The following is a 20,769-nucleotide window of genomic DNA, read 5'->3' as shown; positions in this document are numbered from 1 at the left end:
TATCTTGGAGGAGGAGAAAAAAATTGTAGTTACATCTTGAGTTTGTTCCTTATAGATCTGGTTAATTTAAAATGATGTTTTAGAAACAATTGTAACATAGTTTCTGGGGATGACATATTGTTTGCCTGAATGTACAATTTTCAGAAGATAAATGTATGGTATTAATAGTATAGTTCCCTATGGTACATTAGTTCAAATAGCTCAACTCTAAAGAAGCACTACTACAGAGAATATATATATGTGTGTGTGTATATATATTTAAAAGTGTTAGTCACTCAGTCATGTCTGACTCTATGACCCCATGGATTGTAGCCTGCCAGGCTCCTCTGTCCATGGGATTCTCTAGGCGAGAATACTGGAGTGGGTTGCCATGCCCTTCTGCAGGGGATCTTCCCGACCCAGGGATCGGCCCCAGGTCTCTCACATTGCAGGCAGATTGTTTACCATTTGAGTTACCTGGGAAGCCCATATATATTGAAAAATCAGATCAAGACATACTAAAGTGAGTTGGAAGTTTTTGCAGGCGTTTAGTTTCTGGTGTGTCTCAATCACAGAGCCAAAAGATTAAGATAATGATCAAGAGACTGATTATTCTAAATATATATCCTGCATTTGGATTACTTTTGGGACAAATCTTTGGTTCCTGATCATCCCTGTGTTTCGTGTGGAAAATGTAGTTTTTCTGTCTGATTTTTAGAAAGTTGGGTTCAGTAATTGACCTGCAGCCGTCCATCAGAAAAATCGCTTAGACACATGCATCTGTGGTGATGCATCAGAATGGAAACTCATCAAGTTCAAAGTTTGAATAGGCTCTTTAAGATCCATACTAGCCATCTGAGTCCCTGGAAAGTTTTCAAACATTTTTAAGTTGTTGAAATCTCTCATTTCTTCATGGAAATCCACCTCCAACCCACCCGCACCCCGCCTTTTTCTGGCCAATTCAAGAAAAGTGTCGTAGAATAAATTGTCTGAGTCCATCAAGCTGTGATTGCATATTATACTAAGTTTTTGGAGCTCCAGTTACTGTTACATTTTTGGAAGTTTCATTTCTAACTAGCACCAGTAGAGAGGGAGGCTTATTCCCTTGGCTGCAGGAGTTGCCAGATATGCAGAAGCAGGAGAGCAGAGTGATTAACAGCCCAAGCTTTGGAGCCCTATGTTCTTAAAATTGCCAGTGTACGTCCCTGAAAGGGCTGCAGAGGTGACATAGCTGAATGGTTGTGGGAGGAACAAAGGGGGCATGCCCTACCAGTGGGCCGGCCACTCGGCTCCCTGTGACAGTGACCTGCCCGGGAGTGAGCGCAGTATGCTCACCCCGGGCAGGCTCTTCATTTACTTTTTGGCTGAAGAGAGAGATTTTACGTTAGTTGTTTCCAAGCTTATGCAGGCCAAACAAAACATGCTTGCTGGCCAGATGTAGCCCATGGGCCAGTGTGAGATTCTAAAAAATATGGTGCCTTGTATGGAGAAACAAGACCATGCTCTGTTTATCTAGGAAACTTCCTCCCTTGCAAGAAAGTGAAAGCCTATCAAGCTGGGCTTGCAGCAAAACTCTTTACTTGAGGATAAATAAATATTCAATTTTACTTGTGATATATCTGAAGATAGAGGAGGGAGAAAATAATCTGTAATAATCCTATGTTACATAAACTGAGCCAGAAGTGAAATATGATCTAAGAGTACTGGAAATGGAGAACAGAAATACAGTTCTGCCATGTTATTTGGTGACCATACCTGAAAGAATAGCTATTGGAATGGAATACTACTCAGCCATAAAAGAGACCTTTCTGAGTCAGTTCTAATGAGGTGGATGAACCTAGAGTCTGTTATACAGAGTGAAGTAAGTCAGAAAGAAAAAAACAAATATCATATATTAATGCATGTGTATGGAATCTAGAAAGATGGTACTGATGAAATTATTTGCAGGGCAGCAATGAAGGCACAGAGAACAGACTTACGGATTCAGGAGCGGAGGAAGGAGGGAGAGACGGGACATGTGGGGAGAGTGACATGGAAATATACATTACCATATGTAAAATAGATAGCCAATGGGAATTTGCTCTATGATTCAGGGAGCTCAGATGGGGCTCTATAACAGCCTAGAGGGATGGGATGGGGTGGAGGTGGGAGGGAGCTCCAAGAGGGAGGGGATGTAGCTATTCCTATGTCTGATTCATGTTGATGTTTAGCAGAAACCAACAGAATACTGTAAAGCAATTATCCTTCAACTGAAAATAAATACATTTTTAACAAGGAGAGAAAAAAAGAAGAGCTATTGGGTTTCTCAGGGATGAGAGGGTCAGTTCTCTTATGACAGGATTAGCATTTCAGAAGTAATGTCTGAGGAAGATACAACGTGCTTTTTACCTTGAGAACTCATTTAGCACAGATAGATTTACCACTTATGTTGTTTTCAAATCATATCACACACATTTTGTTCAACAGAATGCTATCTTGTTTTATCTATTCATAATTAAAACTTACTGTAAGGGAACAGAATGAAAGAGAATAATACATTTGCTAGAATCATCTTAAATTGAGGTTTAATTAATTCCTCACCTATGCTATCATAATTATTATAACTTCTGATTTTTGCACAGTACTTGCACTTAATTAAAACTTTTTCTATTTTAAGGCCCCTTCACTCTTGGGTTAGAATCGAGCAGCATTTTGATTTATAAGTATCCCTTTCTCCCACTCACTTTCTTAAAGTTCTACCTCAGCTCAGGCCTCCTTGTGAAGATCTTCTTTGTTCATCTTACTCTCCTTCTTTCCTGAAAGACTACTTTACTTTGAGTCAGTACCGTGAAGTTTAGTATTTATGACCCTCTACAGAGCCTAGCTGCCTTAATTATACACTATACTTACCTTGAGGGTTCTGTGTAATATTCATATTTATATATAGGTACTCATGTTTGTTTCAAAAGGAAACAAGGGAACGATCATCCTTTTTTTAAAATGACATTTCCTAAATCAACTGTATAGCATTTTCAGAACCATACTTTTTCTTGCTAGGACTATATTAAACTTACCAGTAATAGGCTTGGTGCAGGCGGCACACTTTTTGGCGTAAAGATGGTTGTAGCAGTCCAGACAGAATGGATAGTCATCCTTGGACATGAACTCTTCCTCACAGAGCTCTTTCCTACAGCCGCTGCACAGAAAACACTCCTTATGCCATGGCTGGTCATGGAACGTTATCCCACCTGAAGTTATTACCTGGCAAGTGATCACAAAAATGGCCATGACCCTGGAATGTCTTTTGTGATTCTCTTCTTTGTCCACAAGTGGTACTTCGAGCGACCCTATCACCTTGTGTCAGAGGGTGTCTTTTTCCTGTGATTTTTGGAACCAAAGTAAAACAAAAGGCTGTCTCGATCAAATAGAACTGATGAGAATTATCCTAATTTTTCTCCTACAGTGGTATAGGAAAGAAGCAGGGTCATGATGAGCTCAGGAAGATGAAAAAGGTATAGGCTCTTGATTTCTTTGCTCATCTTCCTCTTTCTTGTTGGTCTTCAAAGATCTGCCATTAGACTTAAGATACTTTCTATGCTATGTTCTTATGTTCATATATAACTTCTAAGAATCCTTTAAAAAAGCTGATTTTTTCCTGAATGCTTTATGCAGCAGTAGCATCCCTGAAAGGATTTGCTCAACACCATTCCCAGGCGGTGCTAGTGGTAAAGAACCCATGTCCCAGTGCAGTAGCTCCAGGAGACTCAGGTTCAGTCCCTGGGTCGGGAAGAGCCCCAGGGGGAAGAAATGGTAACCCACTCCAGTGTTCTTGCCTGGAGAATCCCATGGACAGAGGAGCCTAGTGGGCTACAGTGCATGGGGTTGCAAAGAGTTGGACATGACTGACGGGACTTGGCATGGCACGTGTCATCTGTTAATAATGACTAAATATAATATTTCTAAGCTGTTTTTTCAGTCTTCAGTCCTGTGCTTAACCTGTTCTTAACATTCTCAACATCCTGACACAGTATCTTCCCTCTTTAGAGACGAACCACTCCAGAGAGTTAGAGCAGGTACGTCTCTTGCTCGGGACACAGAGTGAGAATTCAAACCTGCGGTCTGATTCCACAGTTTGTGTGCCCAACAGTGACCGTAGCACTGAGACGAGATTACTTTGCGCTGATAAGCCACTGACAGATCTTTGTTGAATGAATGAAGAAGCACCAAGGGAAAACATGTTTGGAAAGCAATTCTAGTATCGTACCTAGTACAAATGGGATGACTGTGGGCAACTGTGTGAGTTTTCGGCACCAGGATTCGGTCATCAGTGCTGTACATTGACCCTTAATGTGTGATGTGTTAGGGTTTTGCAGAGATGCTTGTTATTCCTCCGTAAAATATTTTCTAACCCAGTTTAATCCATGGATTCTACCTTTTAAAAGACTGAGATATCTTTATTTAAAAATCAGATGGAAAAATATTAGACAACTTTACTTGTGTAGCAATTTTTAAATCCTAGCATTTTTCAAATCCATGGCTATTGAGCTCTTGGGGGTGGCTGGGGAACCTGGCAAGGGTTCATAGAAATGTCTTCCAATGACTGAAGCAAAGTGATATCTGAGATGGTGCCGTAGTCTTTGTATGCAAATTAACTAGATAAAGAAAACGTCTATTCTAAGATGTTCTATTGTTACAAATTAAATAACTGTGTATGCTCCAGGCTTTTGAAAAGATTATCCTAAAGATATTTAAAACTTTTCCAATGACTGCCTTAATAATTAAAGATATTTGATAGAAAGTTATTTTTTGTAAATGAGAAAAAATATATACTATTTTAAATAAGTAAATGGGAAACATAATGGTGTGTGTGAACTAAAGCAATTTAAAATACCCCCTACTGACTTCAAATGCCTTACAACAGGCACAGCAGAATTCAGGATTCTTTTGATTTGTTTGGTCAAATGATTAGCAGGCAAGGCTTAAAAGATTCAAAACTTGAAAACTGTATTCACAGCAAAATGAAACTGGATGTACACACTAAAGATTGTTTCATCAGGGAGAAGAAACTCTGGAACATTAAAAATAGCTTGTTTGTGATTATATTCCTTTTGAAGAGGCAGGGAGGCTAAGGTGAAGTCTAATATCCAAGCCTGGTTTTTGATACTGATTGATCCCAGGATTTAGAACAACTTTCTTCTCTGGCAAAGTGGAGGCAACAATGATTTTGCACTTAGTTAATCAACTTTAGAACACGTGAAACTTGTGGCGTTTGAATTCAAAGGACTATTGTCTGAGGTTACTTGCTTTCTGGTAGAAAATACATTTTAGTTTCACAAAATAAAATCTATGAAAAAATTCTATGGGCTGGTTGAGAAATAGTTTTTGCTTATTTTCTTTTGTTTTATATTTGGTCTTTGGCTTGGGTTGAAACAAATTGTTTTTCTTCAGCTTGGATCATCTTGATTAGAAACATTTATATCCAGTTTTCCTTAAAGGACTTGTGGTTTTAAAAAATTAAATAGAAAATAATCTGGCATGTTATGATCTGTCTACTACCCAATACAAACATTTCATAAATTTCTGGGGACTTAAAATCATGTCCTAAATATAGGGCAGGCTCCTCTAACCTGGGAAACACCAGGGCTTTGGCCCCAGACAGTGCTCAGCTCTGATATACTAGAGAAGATATTTGAATCTTGAATAGCATTGAAGGAAACTTTACATCGTGTGCCCAGCAAATGATTTTAAGATGACTCCCACAAGTTTCATTTTAGTGTAAGTCCTTAAGAAACACAGCCTAAAAATGGCCAACTTAGTTGTCCCTCAAAACAATCAGGTCAATCTATCCATTTTATTTCATCTCTTTCTAAATGCATTTCATTGATACTTTTGAAAGCTTCATGTTCATCTGTCTCAGTTTCATAGAGTCTGTTTCTTGTAAAGTCATTTTCTAAGTCAGTATTTCTGATAGAGTAATGGAAGTCTCCATGAGTGAGATGGTTTTATGTCATGTTACTTTCAGTAATAATTTTCAGCCACCACAATCCTAAAGGAAATCAGTCCTGAATATTCATTGGAAGGACTGATGGTGAAGCTGAAGCTCCAATACTTGGGCCACCTGATATGAACTGACTCATTGGAAAAGATCCTGAAAGATTGAGGGCAGGAGGAGAAGGGAAAGACAGAGGATAAGATGGTTGTATGGCATCACCGACTCGACGGACGTGAGTTTGAGCAAGCTCTGGAAGTCAGTGAAGGTCAGGGAAGCCTGGCGTGCTGCAGTCCATGGAGTCACAAAGGGTCGGACATGACTGAGTGACTGACATCGTGTAATTTAATAATTGTAACTTAGGAGTTTATCAATGCCTCCTCAAATGCAGTATCAGCATTTTAAATATATGTAGAAACTCACTGTGTGTGTTAATTTGTAGAAAGTGGTAATGACATGCTAGCTGTCCGGATGCAAATATACAAATAGTCTTAAGAGATCTGCTGGAGTAGCCTGTAGATCAAAAGTGTTTTAGAAACCACTGTACTGAATTAGTACATGTTTCCATGATTCAGGCTTTCTGATCACAACTTACAGGGGTGTTTGAAACTTATGATACCTCACAGGTCAAGGATTTGTTTGAGAACATCAATATATTAATGGATTACAGACATGTTATCAAGGTGATAGAGATGAGTGACTTTTTCATATAAAAGTTTAGAGGATAAAAAAAGAATTGTACCAAGTTTACTTGAGAAAGGAAAAAAAGTTTCCAATAGGAAAAAAAGTTTGAATGGGTATCCAAGTTAAAAGGCCCTACGTGAAGCTTTGCAACTGGAGGCGAGGGAAACCACTTGCAGTGCTTAGCCTTCTTTCTGCCTAATGAATGTGTTTCCCTAATGATCTTGTCACTCTTGAGATCTGTCTACTGCTAGAAATATAAAAGCTTCAAGCCAAGAAGACATTTACATTGCTTGGATATAAAGTGAGGAGTGAAATATCCTGTTTAAATTGGTTCCCTTAGTCACTCTGTGAGACAAATCCATCTCCCTCTGAAATTATATGGATCAAAAATTTTCTAAGAAATATTTGTATTCAAAGAGAGATGTGGGTCCTTCACCAGAATACGTGAAATCTTGCATGAACAGCAGTGAATGGAACTGGAATATCAAATCACTTGAGCTTTTGGAACATTAAATTCATGTTCTGGGTGGCATTTTATGGTGGTAAAAATAGATGGGCTTCCTCACTGTGACAGGTAGTGCTTTTGAACTTGTTGGAATTCAATACTAACCTGAGTGTGCAAAGATGGCTATAATATGATAGCATCAGTTCATTACAAATATATCATGTTGCTAAAAAGCACTGGTTTGGAAGATTTCATAAGCTTATGCTCTATAGATATTTACCTTCTTACAAAAGCTGCAGTAGTGAGCAAACTCCTTCTCAAAACACGGCACGCAGTAATTGCCACTCTCTTTGGAAATCAAAGGTTTCGTTCCTATTGGCTGTCGGCAATGCTCACACACAAAGCAGGTTTCATGCCAGTAGTTACCCTTAAATTCCATTTTGCGGGAACCTGGACCCCAAAAGTAAGAGTCTATTAGTACAAATCAAGTTTCATTGTTTTCTTTTAAGCAGTAATACATCAAATCACTTAAACTATATGTTAATGTGATAAACTAATCAGCCACATAGAAAAAAAAAATAGTGTTTGGTTTCCAAAACATTTATCTGAAAAAAGAGGTCAATAGAGTTCAGCTACAATAATGGTGAATCACTCTTTCACTGGAAATTCTTGTGCTGTTTCATAATTTTATGATGTGAAAGGACTATAAAAGTAGACTCTGAAAGGCTGCACATGGTTTAGATAAATTGAGCCATAATAAGAATTACAAGGATATTAGGAATGTCCATGGCACAGACTCCTGAGATTGATGTTGTGCAGTTATAGTCTCCTAGAAAAATCTTTGAATCTATAATAAGAAAATGAGAGAGAATTGTTCTCATGCTGCTGTCCATAGGTATTGAAGAGGATCAACAAAGAGGATTATTACTTGCCTAAAGGTGTAACCATTTACATGGATCCTTGTATTCCCTGAGAGAAAAGAAAGACGACTGACCCTCAGACCAGTGTTTGTTGAGATACAAAATGATGCGTGATTCCATTCTCCTATGATGGGCTGTGCTTTTTGATGCTATTGGTTCTGCCTAGGACAGGGTGTTTAATGCAGTTTTAGCATTATTAATTGGTGTAGATTTTATTTCCTGGTTCAGTTTCTGGTTCAAAATGTTTCTATGAATTATGTTTATGACAATATATAAAAGACAGTACACTTTGCCCATTGGAAACAAAGTATAATCTTTTCATTTCTAAAGTACACTAAATGAGATTAAAGAGATAGTAAGAAAGATGTCTTTCTGAAAAGCAGGGCTTTGTGTAATAGTCCCGTTTATCTGTGGGCGATGCATCCCAAGATCCCCAGTGGATGTGTGACACTACAGATAATACTAAACCTTGTGTGTGTGTGTGTGTGTATACCGTGTTTTTCCCCCTATACATACAGACTTATGTTAAAGTTTATAAATTAGGTATTGCAAGAGATTAATAACAATAAAATAGAACAATTATAACAACATACTGTAATAAACATGATGTGAATGTGGTCTCTCTCTCTGAAAGTATCTTGCTGTATGAATTTAATGCCTTTTCCATCTTATCTAAGTACTTACATGCACTGTGGCTGTAACTTTTGCAGTTTGAGGCATGAGAGCAAAACTAGCATAAATTTCTTTTTCCTTCTTCATGATTTCATGGATGGGGAATTTGTTCTTACATTAGATCTTAGTAACCTCAGCTTGCAATTTATTTCCTTATTAAATCAAGAACTGTCTTTTCATTTAAAGGAAGCACTTTATGGCTTTTTCCAGCATACCTGAATTGCCAGCATCACTACTATTGTACTTTGCGGCCATTGCTAACTAAAATAAAGGTTTCTTGAACACAAGCGCTGGGATACAGCAACAGTCCGATCTGGTAACTGAGATGGCTATTAAGTGACTACTGGCCAGGATGCTCTGGACAAAGATGATTCACGTCAAGGAAAGGCGCAGAGGGGTTTCATCGCACTACTCAGAACAGTACACAATGGAAAACTTAAGGAACTCTATTGCTGGTATTTTCCAGGTGATATTTTCAGACTTAACATTTTTGACCTTGGGTAACTACAACCATGAAAAGTGAAACCACGGAAGGAGAACGGGGGCACGGATGCACTGCACTCTTCCTGTGCTTGTAGCTTCAGTTACAGACCAGGAGGCCTTGAGGTCTTACCAGGCATGATGGTCTTCTTGCAGTGAAAGCACTTGGAAGAGCACTCGTTAGAATAGCACTCGGAGCAGAGCAGGCGCTCATCCTTGGCAGCAAAAGGCTTTTCCACCAAAGAGTGACTGCATTTGGTGCAATTAAAGCATCCCTCATGCCAGTGACGGCCTTTGTAACAAAGATCCTTCGAGACAGTGAATAAAAGTTAATTAAATGCGTTTGTGATCAAACAGGCCATTTTGTAAGACAATACTAAACACTCTGGGGCTCTGGTGCTAGTAGGTTGTGCTGGTAGCTTGAGGGCATGATGTTATTGGTACCACTACCTGGAGAGAGGAGACTCTGGGGCAATTAAGAGCTAGAGCCTGCGGCTTCCTTGGTTGGTCACGAAAGACAGATGGAAAATAACGGGACTCTCCTATTTCTTCCAATTTCCTGAGATGATTTTTGTTTTTAGATGATAACATCCTATTACTGTTTAAGTAAACAAAATCTCAACACTACTTAACTAAAGCAAAGATAAAAAAAAAAGATTAAAAAAAAGAAAATATACAACAATATGTATGCATTCTGGTAGGAATGGGCTATATGTATGAGAGGTGTCAGGGCACAATATTTTTAATGAAGATGAAACTGATTCAAAGTTAGGAAATAAAGGTTTTGGAATCTTTATACTTCCAATTGTTTATATAGTTAGTCATTTATACTCTTGTCATTCTAGAAAAAACATTTTAGCTGTGTAACTTTGGTCAAATAACTTCTTTAATCTTTAGCGTCCTAAGTTGTCTCCTAAGATCACTGTAAGGATTAAAGCATGTGTTATGTTTCACAGTGCTGAGCATAGTGCCTTGAACATCAACTTGATTGATGATAGCTTTGAAAATCCTTTTATCTAGTAGCAGAGCATTAGATTATTAAAGAAAAAGAGGCATCACAACACATTTTTCTGCTGATCATATGCAATAATTCTGTGAACTCAACCTACCTTGGAACCCGATTCAATTGGTTCTTTGCACTCCTCACAATAGTTAGAAAAGATATGATCATAACAAGAAACACAGTATGGATTGTCATCCTTTAGTACATACTTCTTCCCAACAAGTGATGCCATGCAGTATTGGCAATAAAATCGAGCAGTTGTCATTTTGCCTTAATCCTGTGAATAGAAGAATAATTCACATACATAAAGGCAAAATTTTTGATAAATTATAAAGCCTCAATACAGTATGAGTCAAGCACTTGAATGGATTTATATCTTCTTATATGAATACCCACCAGTTTAGGAAATATGCTGTCGTCATGGTGACACTTGGAGGGATTTAGGAAAGGCTACTCTCCCATCTTGGCAGTTCCTGTGTATTTTGCTAGCAAAACGCATCAAGCCAGCAGCCAGAGTGTGAAAAAACATCTTGTATTCATCATTCACTAATGTGGAATTCAATGAGAAAGTGATATTTGTTGAAATAGGATGGTTTTCACCTCAAGGATATGAATATGAACTGTTGATAGAGCTTTGGCTAACTGTCATCACTTACTAGCTTGTTGTAGAGATCTGGAGGTGGAGTTCCATGGAAATAAGTTTTTTTTTTTTCTCTAACTGAAATAGAAATTACTAATCAAGTACATTGTCATTTTCTATGCCATCCTTTTATTTCCCTAATCTTTGGGCTTCCCAGGTGGTGCTAGGGTAAAGAACCTGCCTGCCAAGGCAGGAGACTTAAGAGATGTGAGTTTGATTTCTGCACATTAGTTAGTTCTAAGGTCCCTTGAGACATCCTCCTTACCTGTGGCTTCACCCTCCCCAACTACACTGTTGTACCTGCCATTGAGCAATATCCCATATGTAGACATGCAGTTAAAACCATCAGTGGTAGAAAAGAGATATAGGCTATTTAAGGTTTTAGGGCTAAACTAATATGTACACAGAAGGAAAAACAGCAGCAGCATTTTATAGAATGAAAAATATAAAGCCAAGGTTAAGAGAAGAATTACAGTTATTTTGTAAATTTAGGAAAAAACCATTAGACAAAATTCATGGATTTCAAAAGGTTTTTGTTCAGTTGTTGAGTGGTGTCTGACTTTTTGCAACCCCATGGACTGCAGCACTCCAGACTTCCCTGTCCTTCACTGTTGATCCTTTAATGGACTGGAACCTGGTGGTTCCGAGAGTAAGAGAGAGAAAGAGGCCGATATCCCCTGGTTTAGGCGGAAAGCCAATAGAGCCCTGTTCTTTGGGCTCGCGCTGCTGCATGTAGGCACCAGGCGCCCTCTCGAGTGGGTGAAGGCACAGTGCGCCTTCTCGAGAGGGGCTTAGAAGCCCGGGCAAGAAAGTGAGCTCAGCCGGCCTCCGCGCTCCAAGGAATTAGCCAGAAATAGAGAGAGAAAGAAAGAAAGAAAGACACGGGGACCAAAGCTCTGATGGAGCAAAGGTGTTTTAATCAACATGGCATGGGCATATATACTGTAGTTATTCTCAGCAAAGATAAAGATTAAAATTCCAGACTTACAAAACATAAGACGATCCCTATGAAAGAGAGAGAGAGTTGCAAACAATCACCTTTTACCATTTGGCTCATAAAAAGGAAGAGGGTACTTACACTGTAATGAGAAATGCCTGGATTCCTCAGCCCCGGGAAAGGCGTGCCTCTCCTCTTAATTCCTGAATATTCAGGAATCAATAAGGGCCAGAGGGTTCCTGACAGATCCAAAACAGCACACAGGAAGCCTCTTGTTAAATGCTTCCTGACACTTCACTATCTCTCCGAGTTGCTCAAACTCATGTCCATTGAGTCAGTGATGCCATCAAACCATCTCATCCTCTGTCATCCCCTTCTCCTCTTGCCTTCAATCTTTCCCAGCATTAGGGTCTTTTCCAGTGAGTTAGATCTTCACATCAGGTGGCCAAAGAATTGGAGCTTCAGCTTCAGCATCAGTCCCTTCCAATGAATATTCAGGATTGATTTCCGTTAGGATTGACTAGTTTGATCTCCTTGTTGTCCAAGGGACTTTCAAGAGTCTTCTCCAGCACCACAGTTCAAAGGCATCAATTCTTTGGCACTCAGCCTTTTTTTTTTTTTTTTTTATTGTTCAGCTCTCGCATCCATACATGACTACTGGAGAAACCATAGCTTTGACTATACAGACCTTTGTCGGCAAATTATTATGTCTCTGCTTTTTAATACACTGTCTAGGTTTGTCATTGCTTTTCTTCCAAAGAGCAAGCATCTTTTGATTTCGTGGCTGCAGTCACTGTCCACAGTGATATTGGAGTCCAAGAAAATAAAGTCTGTCACTGTTTCCACTGTTTCCCCATGAAGTGATGGGACTGGATGCCATGATCTTAGTTTTCTGAATGTTGAGTTTTAAGCCAGTTTTTTCACTCTTCTCTTTCACCTTCATCAAGAGGCTCTTTTAATTCCTCTTTGTTTTCTGCCAATAGGTGGTGTCATCTGTGTATCTGAGGTTATTGATATTTCTCCCAGCAATCTTGATTCTAGCTTATTGATTCATCCAGCTCAGCATTTCCCACGATGCACTCTGCGTGTAGGTTAAATAAGCAGGGTGACAATATACGGCCTTGACATGAAAAGTGAAAGTGTTCCACTCTGTTGTTCCATGTCTGGTTCTAACTGTTGCTTCTTGACCTGCATATAGGTTTCTCAGGAGACAGGTAAGGTGCTCTGTTATTCCTATCTCTAAGAATTTTCCGCAGTTTGTTGTGATCCACACAAAGGCTTTAGCAAAGTCAGTCAAGCAGAAGTAGATGTTTCTCCGGAATTTTCTTGCTTTTTCTATGATCCAACAGATGTTGGCAATTAATTAGGGATTAAACACGAGTTTTTTGTTGTCACCAAAAGCAGTACCACTGATTTTCTTGGAAAATATATTATGAACTACAGATATTTTCTAATTCTCCATCTCAGAAATTTGTTTCTTTTTTTTCAATTTTAGCAAAATGAGAAAATCCACTATTGTGATGCTTTTTACAGGATTTTTAGTGCTAGTTTTTATTTACTATATTTAAATTGCATTCCCACATAGTTTGCCTTCTTTTATTTTAATGGTAACATTTTCAGCTGAGTGTCTTGCTAAATGTACACTGTCATTAATTCTGTATATTGTAGATCTTCAGTAACAGAGAAAAGACAGGATTTGGAACATGTGTGTCTTTTCTAAGGAAGGATGAAAATTCAGACTAGAAGTTCCCAATGGAACATGCCAAAATTATCTGCGAAGAATATTGAATCCCCTATTTGCTTAATTCCACAGAAATGTCCCTTTTTAGCAAATACAACACACAGTAGAAGGATTGCTGAGGGCTTGGAAACAGGAGGAAAATAAATGTGAGTCCCTTGAAAGGTTTTAAAACTCAAATTTTGTTCATGTTTACAGTGATCAAGAGTTTTATAATAAAATATATACTTTTAACTTTGATCACTTCATATGGAAAATGCCATTTTCATTAGTCATGTACTTCTTTAGTCTTAGATGTGTATAATAGCACCATGAAACATAGCCTCTCTGGACTTAGAAACTCCCAGGCTACTTCCATTTTGTGAGGCTTTTAGTATATTATAAAATGAAGAAACAGCCAAAGGGATTACAAAATTGGCAGATTTTCAAGTTTTTATTTTAAACCACACTTTAAATACAATAATACTTGTACCTCATTTGGTCATCAGTTGTCTAAATATAAAATCTAAATCTCTAAATATTTTATAAATATTGATATAGAAGTATATATCAATGAATATAAATACTTATCTAAATGTAAGTACAGGAAGAAGATATGGTTCTGCCCCATCTCCATTATAATTACATAACAGGTCTTGCTCCATAAAAATTCTTAACAAAATGGACCATATTTTCTCCAGTTTCTTTTAAAAGAGAAAGTATATCTTATTCTACCTGTTTTTTAAAAGCAATGTCAAGAAGCTGGGGAGGGTGAAAGAGTCAGTCCAATATCTCAAAACTGTATAATTTTGCATTTTATAGTTCGATACAGTGGGAGTAGGCATTTGGTCCAGGTCAATGTGTATTGAACTATCTACTCAGTAATAGCTGAACTCTCTGCCCTCAAGAAGTCTGTATCCTCTTAGCTCTTACCTTGGTAATAATGAATATAATTTGAGATAGAACAAACTGAATGTTCACTCTCTTATTCTTGGTTGGGAAAAGTACACTAAGAAATTCAGTCCTCATTTTCATGAAGCCTGTCATTTAATTACGGGTATAGGAATACGTCCACATAAAGTTTTGTTAAACAGGAGTGTTATAGCCATAGAGAATATGATACACATTCCACTAGGACCATAGAATTCCTAGTGACTTTAGAAAGCAGTGAGGAGCTACAGCATAGGAAGACCTTCCTAGGAAGATTTTAAAGAAGTTAAGCTTTTGAAAATATGTTAGGAGGGAAGGAAGAGAACAAGGATCTTGATTAGCAGGGAAGGAAGGAGAAAAGACAATGAGAGAAGGATGGGATTATATCCAAAGTTGGGGAATGGTAAGGCTTGCCAACAGATTTTCACCCAGGTATATTCAGGATAAAAGAAGACCTTCCAACTATTTAAAACTATTTGAACCTTTAATACAAACAGTTCTAAATGGGGCCAGGGGTAGGCAAAAATGCAAGAGTATGAATTTTTCCAATTGGGTCACATTTTACCGCCTTATTCTCCTAAACATAATTCTGTACTTTTTTTTTTTTGCCTTTTTTTCCTCCTCTTTATCCCTTTCATTAATATTTCTGAATAATCAGGGAATAATTTGTACCCACAGTTCAGTTCAGTTCAGTCACTCAGTCGTGTCTGACTCTTTGCGACCCCATGAGCCACAGCATGCCAGGCCTCCCTGTCTATCACCAACTCCCGGAGTCCACCCAAACCCATGTCCATGGAGTCGGTAATGCCATCCAACCATTTCATCCTCTGTCATCCCCTTCTCCTCCTGCCTTCAATCTTTCCCAGCATCAAGATCTTTTCAAATGAGCCAGCTCTTCACATCAGGTGGCCAAAGTATTGGAATTCAGCTTCAACATCAGTCCTTCCAATGAACACCCAGGACTGATTTCCTTTAGGATGGACTGGTTGGATCTCCTTGCCGTCCAAGGGACTCTCAAGAGTCTTCTCCAATACCACAGATCAAAAGCATCAATTCTTCTGCGCTCAGCTTTCTTTATAGTCCAACTCTCATATCCATACATGACCACTGGAAAAACCATAGCCTTGACCAGATGAACCTTTGTTGACAAAGTAATGGCTCTGCTTTTTAATATGCTATTTAGGTTGGTCATAACCCACAAGAACAGACCAAATGACTTGTTTTCAATCATTTTCTAACAGGTAAAACTGTAGGAAAGGGGGTAGGGACCATGTGATTCTTATCTCAGGAGCCCCCATCTGAGGGTTAATTTGGCAAAGATATTTAAAAATGTTTGCTTCCAAATATTTAAAATCCTTGAACAGAGCTGATTTATGAGTCATAGGGAATCTTAATATTAACAGTAGATCCCAACTGGATAGCATTTAACTTTTCTAGGCATGAACTTAGAAATGTTAGTATCAATATCAATTAGACATTCATGTCGAGCTTTTCAATGGGATAAGATTAGATATATTCTTGTCAAACTTCTTTCAAAGTCATTCTGCAGTTACACAACAGTTTAAGTACAGAATTTTTATCACTGTATACTGAGGTTTTAGAATATTGATTTAGAGGTACACTGATACATTTAAGAACCTATGAAGATAAGATAAATAGCTCAGAAGTTCAATGTCATGGATGGATGTGGCTTTCTTCTTAACAATTCTCTGCTTTAGATTTTAGATTTTTGCCTAAAAGGATGTGAGTCTATGATCATAGCTTTCATGGATGAGAATGCTGTTGGATACATGTTATTTTTAAAACTAGGAATAACTTTGTGTCAAGTAATGTTATATGGTGAGTTAATGATTAGAAGGCAAATGCTGTGAGCAATATACTCATATTTTTATTATGCTGAACAGAATTAATAAATTCACAAGAAGTGTACTTCAGAGAACATCAAGCAGGAGAGAGGCAGGGACTTGAGGCCATGCAGGTCATCTCTAACATGCTTGTGTTTGCAGGGCATCACATACCATTCACTCATTCATTATATAAACAGGTAAACTTTTTTTATATTTGCAAAGTAATCTGCTAGAAGTCCGTGAAGGACATAAAAATAGGCTAGACTCAAATTCTATCCTCAGAGAGCTTATAAGCTAGTAGAAAGAGTAAGGACATTTTATAACTAAACAAAAGTTTGGAAGTGATAAGGAGAAATGAGAATTTATAATAATTTAGAGCGATGGTTCTAAACACGAGGCATATTAGAATTTTAAAAATTTCCCTCAAAGTGCATCTGTATCCCAAACCAATGAAATCAGAATTTATTGGGGGGTAGGGAAGGAGAACAAGTATCTTTAAGCTCCCAGGAAGTTCTAAAGTTGAGTGAAAATTAAAAAAAGCCCCAGTTAAGAAGAGGAAAGGGATTACCTTTAGCTTGGAAAAATTCAGGAACTTAGAGAAAATAGCATTTGATGGATCATGTGGTAGGTATTAAGGATTTGTTCTCCCAACCTGGTTCTATCCTCCTCCTGGTTGGAGAGGTCAGGCAGATAGAGATTTCTCCTGGACCGTCTTACAGCTGATATTCAGGATGCAAATTTAGCTGTTAACTCCAAGCACGTGTGTGCATGGGCAGGCGGAAGCGAAGTGAAGGACATGTTCCCGCTGCTGTTGCTGCTGGCCGGCTGGGTCATAGAGTGGTGTGTGGTTTCCACCATTCAGAATGCTCGGACTCAGGTTTTCCAGGGGCCAGGGACTTGGTTTGGGGCTGTGAGAGACAGTCGTGGTAGTGGTATTGGTGGCAGCAGGAAGTTCCTGACCCCTGGATTACGGGGCAGCCTGGGTGCTGACGTGGGCCGGGAGCAGCCTCTGCCACCCAGGGAGGAACTGTTCGGATACTAACGCTGAGCGCTAATGTTCCTGCGCTTTCCTGAAGCCACGTGCTGTGCTAACCACTTTATGCAGATTCTCTCTCAATCCTCACAACAGTCCTGTAGGATGGGTCCACTACTGCTGTCCGCATTTGGCAGGTGAAAACAACCAAAGCTTAGAGAGGCTAAGACCACTTGAAAATGCTGAATCTAGGATTTAAACCTACACCTGTCGGAAAGTGAAGCCCAGGATCTGAGCCTGCATAAACCTGTCCTTTCCTGAAGATGTGGGGAAGGACATTGAGACTGACCAACATAATCAGGAGGAAAGATGTTTAGACTTTATAAGTGAGGCCTGCGTGCAAAACAGCAAGTAAGTTATTTGAAGTGGTTGGTAGGGCATGAGAAGGTACAAATTGGAGGACAAGTTTGAAAAGGTAGCCTGGGTAAGATCATCAGTGGCTTAAGCTTCAAACTAGAGATGAACGTACTTTTGTATAGGAAAGATACAACCACTGATGATTGAGAATAGATGAGTGAAGTGTTTTGAACTGAGATCTATGAAAATTAATCTAGGAATAGTGATAGAAAGGTTTGGAAGGTAGATACACCACAGACAGGAAACTGATTAGGAGTCTATTTTTCAATATTCCATTTAATCTACAAATAATATTATCTCCATGTAAAAGGAGTAGTTTTATGTATTTTGGTGGGAATATGAGGGAGAATTTTTGTTGAGGAAATAATGGCCAGTCTGTTAAAGCTAACAAATTCATCACGTTACAAATTTAAAAAACAAAGCAAAAACTATGAACCTCACCCAGACTGAAAACACACAACCTAGGCTTCTCTGGGTAAAGCTATTAAAAATTGAAGAAAAATAAGATCTTAAAAATAGGTCAAAAATATTACTTTCAGAGTAAAAATAAATTGAGAAGTTACCTACTTCTCAACAGAAAAAATGGAAGGTAGATGATGGAAAAATAAAATGGCTGGAAAAAAAAAGGGGGCCTACCTAGAAGTCTGTACTTTATCTTTTGATAATAAAGGTGAAAAAAAAAAGATTTTTTCAGACAATCAGAAACTGATTATATCAATAGCACATCCTTACTAAAGTAAATACTAAATAGTATTCTTCATGGAAAAGAATATTGAGCTCAGACTGAAGCTCAGAGATAGATGGGTGAAAAACAACCAAAATTATAAATATGTAGATGAATCTGAATAAATATTAACATAGAACAACTTTAAAGAATTTGAAAATTTAGGCAAAATGGGAAACTTCTAAGATAAGTAAAACATTAAAACTGAACAAGAAGAAATATAAAGTTTCAACTGGTTGGTAACTATTAGAAAAACTGAATTTGAAATTAAACGTCTACATACAAAGTAAAATACAAGTTCACATGGCTTCTCCAGTGGATTTTACTAAGCTTTTAGGAAGAAATAACAATATTAGCAAACTATACCAAATAATTAAAAACAAAAAACATGATCCATTTAATTTTGAACCCATTAAAATTTTGATGATGTTGTCTTAGTCACTAAGTCATCTGACTCTTTGTGACCCCATGGACTGTGGCCCACCAGATTCCTCTGTCCATGGGATTTCCCAGGCAAGAATACTAGAATGGGTTGCCATTTCCTTCTCTAGGGGATCTTCCCAACTCAAGGATTGAAGTCCCATCTCCTGCATTGACAGGCAGATTTTTTTTTTTTTTACCACTGGGCCATCATGGAAGCCCAAAACTTTGATACCAAAATCTAAAAACATTATGAGAAAAAATGTTTAGGCCAATCATACTCAGAATAATAAAATTTGCAGTAATTACAAGAAAGTTGCACAGATAGTAACTAACTGAATCTAGTGATATATGAAAAAGTTAATATGATAAGTTGAGTTTATCCCAGGAATAGGGTTTTAGTTTAAAATTAAAAGAATCATTGTATTTTACCACATTTACCAAATAAAAGACAAAGCCATATTCTTAGCAGATGCAAAAAGACATTTGGTAAAAAATTTTACTTCAATTCATGATTAAAAGCTTAGCAAACTAAGAGGAATTTTCTCAATGCAGTAAAAAATACAGCAAATATTATCCTTACTGGTGAATGTTGGTAGTTTTTACTGAGATCAGAAAAAGGAAAAGAATGTCCTTGATTATCATTTCTGTTCAGTTTTATACTGAAAGTTATAGACTATGCACTAAGATGAGAAAAAATATAAGAATTGAAAAGGAGCAAATACACTCTCATTTCCTGGTGACTGATTTTTGTGCAAAAAACATCCAAGTAATTCTATATTATTAGAATTTGCAAGGGAGCTATCAGTTGCTGGGTAAAATGTATAAAAATCAATTGTATTCTTATAGCAACACAGAGAAAATTAAATTTAAAAAAATATATAATTTATGATATAATTAAAAGACCCTCAAATACGTTTTAATCTAATAAGAATGTGTGAAACTTCTACATAGAATACTTTGAAGGAACATTAAAAAAAAATCAAAGAAGTATAAAGATATACTATGTTGATGGACTTCAAAATTTACTTTTGTGACAGTGTTATTTGTCTTTTAGCCCTTTCAAAATATATAGGAAAATGTTTTCATTAACTTGTAACAAGGAACACGTTCTTAAACAAGGTGGAGAGAGTACTAGCCAAATAGGGGAATTTTAATAAATTAGACTACATTAAAATTGAGAACCACTATTTTTCAAAGGGCTTTCTTGGCGGCTCAGTGGTAAAGAATCCGTGTGCCAATGCAAGAGATGTGAGTTCAGTCCCTGGTGTGGGAAGATGCTCTGGAGAAGGAAGTGGCAACCCACTCCAGAATCCTTGCCAGGAGAACCCCATGGACAAAGGAACCTGGTGGGATATGGTCCATGGGGTCCCAGAGAGTTAGACACGACTGAGTGACTGAACAGCAACAAATTTTTCAGAAGACACAGAAGGAAAATGCAAGAATCAACTAAAGAATCATATCCAGAACACACACAAATTCTGCAAATTAGCAAGAAAAAACCTAGACAAGCCAATAAAGGAGAGAAAAGCTCAAATAGACACTATACCAGAGAAGGATGTTTGAATAACTGATAAACATGAAGTTGTGCTCAGTCTCATTAACAGTCGCTGAAAGAGAGTTTAGCAAGTTCTTTGATACAAAACCAATATATAAATCTCACAGAATTTCTATACCCCAGAAATACGATGTTAAAAAGGCTTTAAAATAATAAAAATTATACTTGTATTAAATGTCATACAATATATAAAAAAATTTTGATAGTAGGAGGGCTTGTCATGAAAACCAAAACTTAAAGTAGTTAAGGCAAAGTACTAGAGCTGGATAAACTAAAAGATTTGTGCAATGTAATAGAAAATCAAATCAAACATTTATACACATACAATAAAAGTTCAGTAAAAGTATTCAATAAATGGTACTGAAGTAATTGGTTATTTACATGACAAAAACCTAAATTGGGTCCTACCTTACACCATATTGGTAACAATTCTACCATCAACATAAAAACAAAGC

General features: G+C 37.6%; 1 protein-coding gene across 1 annotated transcript in view; it reads right to left on the bottom strand.

Annotated features, from left to right (window-relative positions):
- Window positions 1-20,769, bottom strand: part of FHL5 (four and a half LIM domains 5) — a 53,795-nt gene that overhangs the window by 6,928 nt on the left and 26,098 nt on the right. Inside the window, exons 2-5 of the mRNA XM_043438981.1 lie at window positions 10,258-10,428; window positions 9,282-9,456; window positions 7,357-7,526; window positions 3,033-3,219 (exon numbers count right to left, since the gene is read on the bottom strand). Of these exons, the coding sequence (XP_043294916.1) occupies window positions 3,033-3,219; window positions 7,357-7,526; window positions 9,282-9,456; window positions 10,258-10,416 (691 nt within the window). The 5' untranslated portion in view covers window positions 10,417-10,428. The remainder of the gene's footprint in view (window positions 1-3,032; window positions 3,220-7,356; window positions 7,527-9,281; window positions 9,457-10,257; window positions 10,429-20,769) is intronic.

The sequence above is a fragment of the Cervus canadensis genome, chromosome 20 (genome assembly GCF_019320065.1).
Source record: "Cervus canadensis isolate Bull #8, Minnesota chromosome 20, ASM1932006v1, whole genome shotgun sequence".
NCBI lineage: Eukaryota > Metazoa > Chordata > Mammalia > Artiodactyla > Cervidae > Cervus > Cervus canadensis.
Note: the sequence above shows the minus strand (reverse complement) of the source record. Positions and strands in the feature narration are given on the sequence as shown.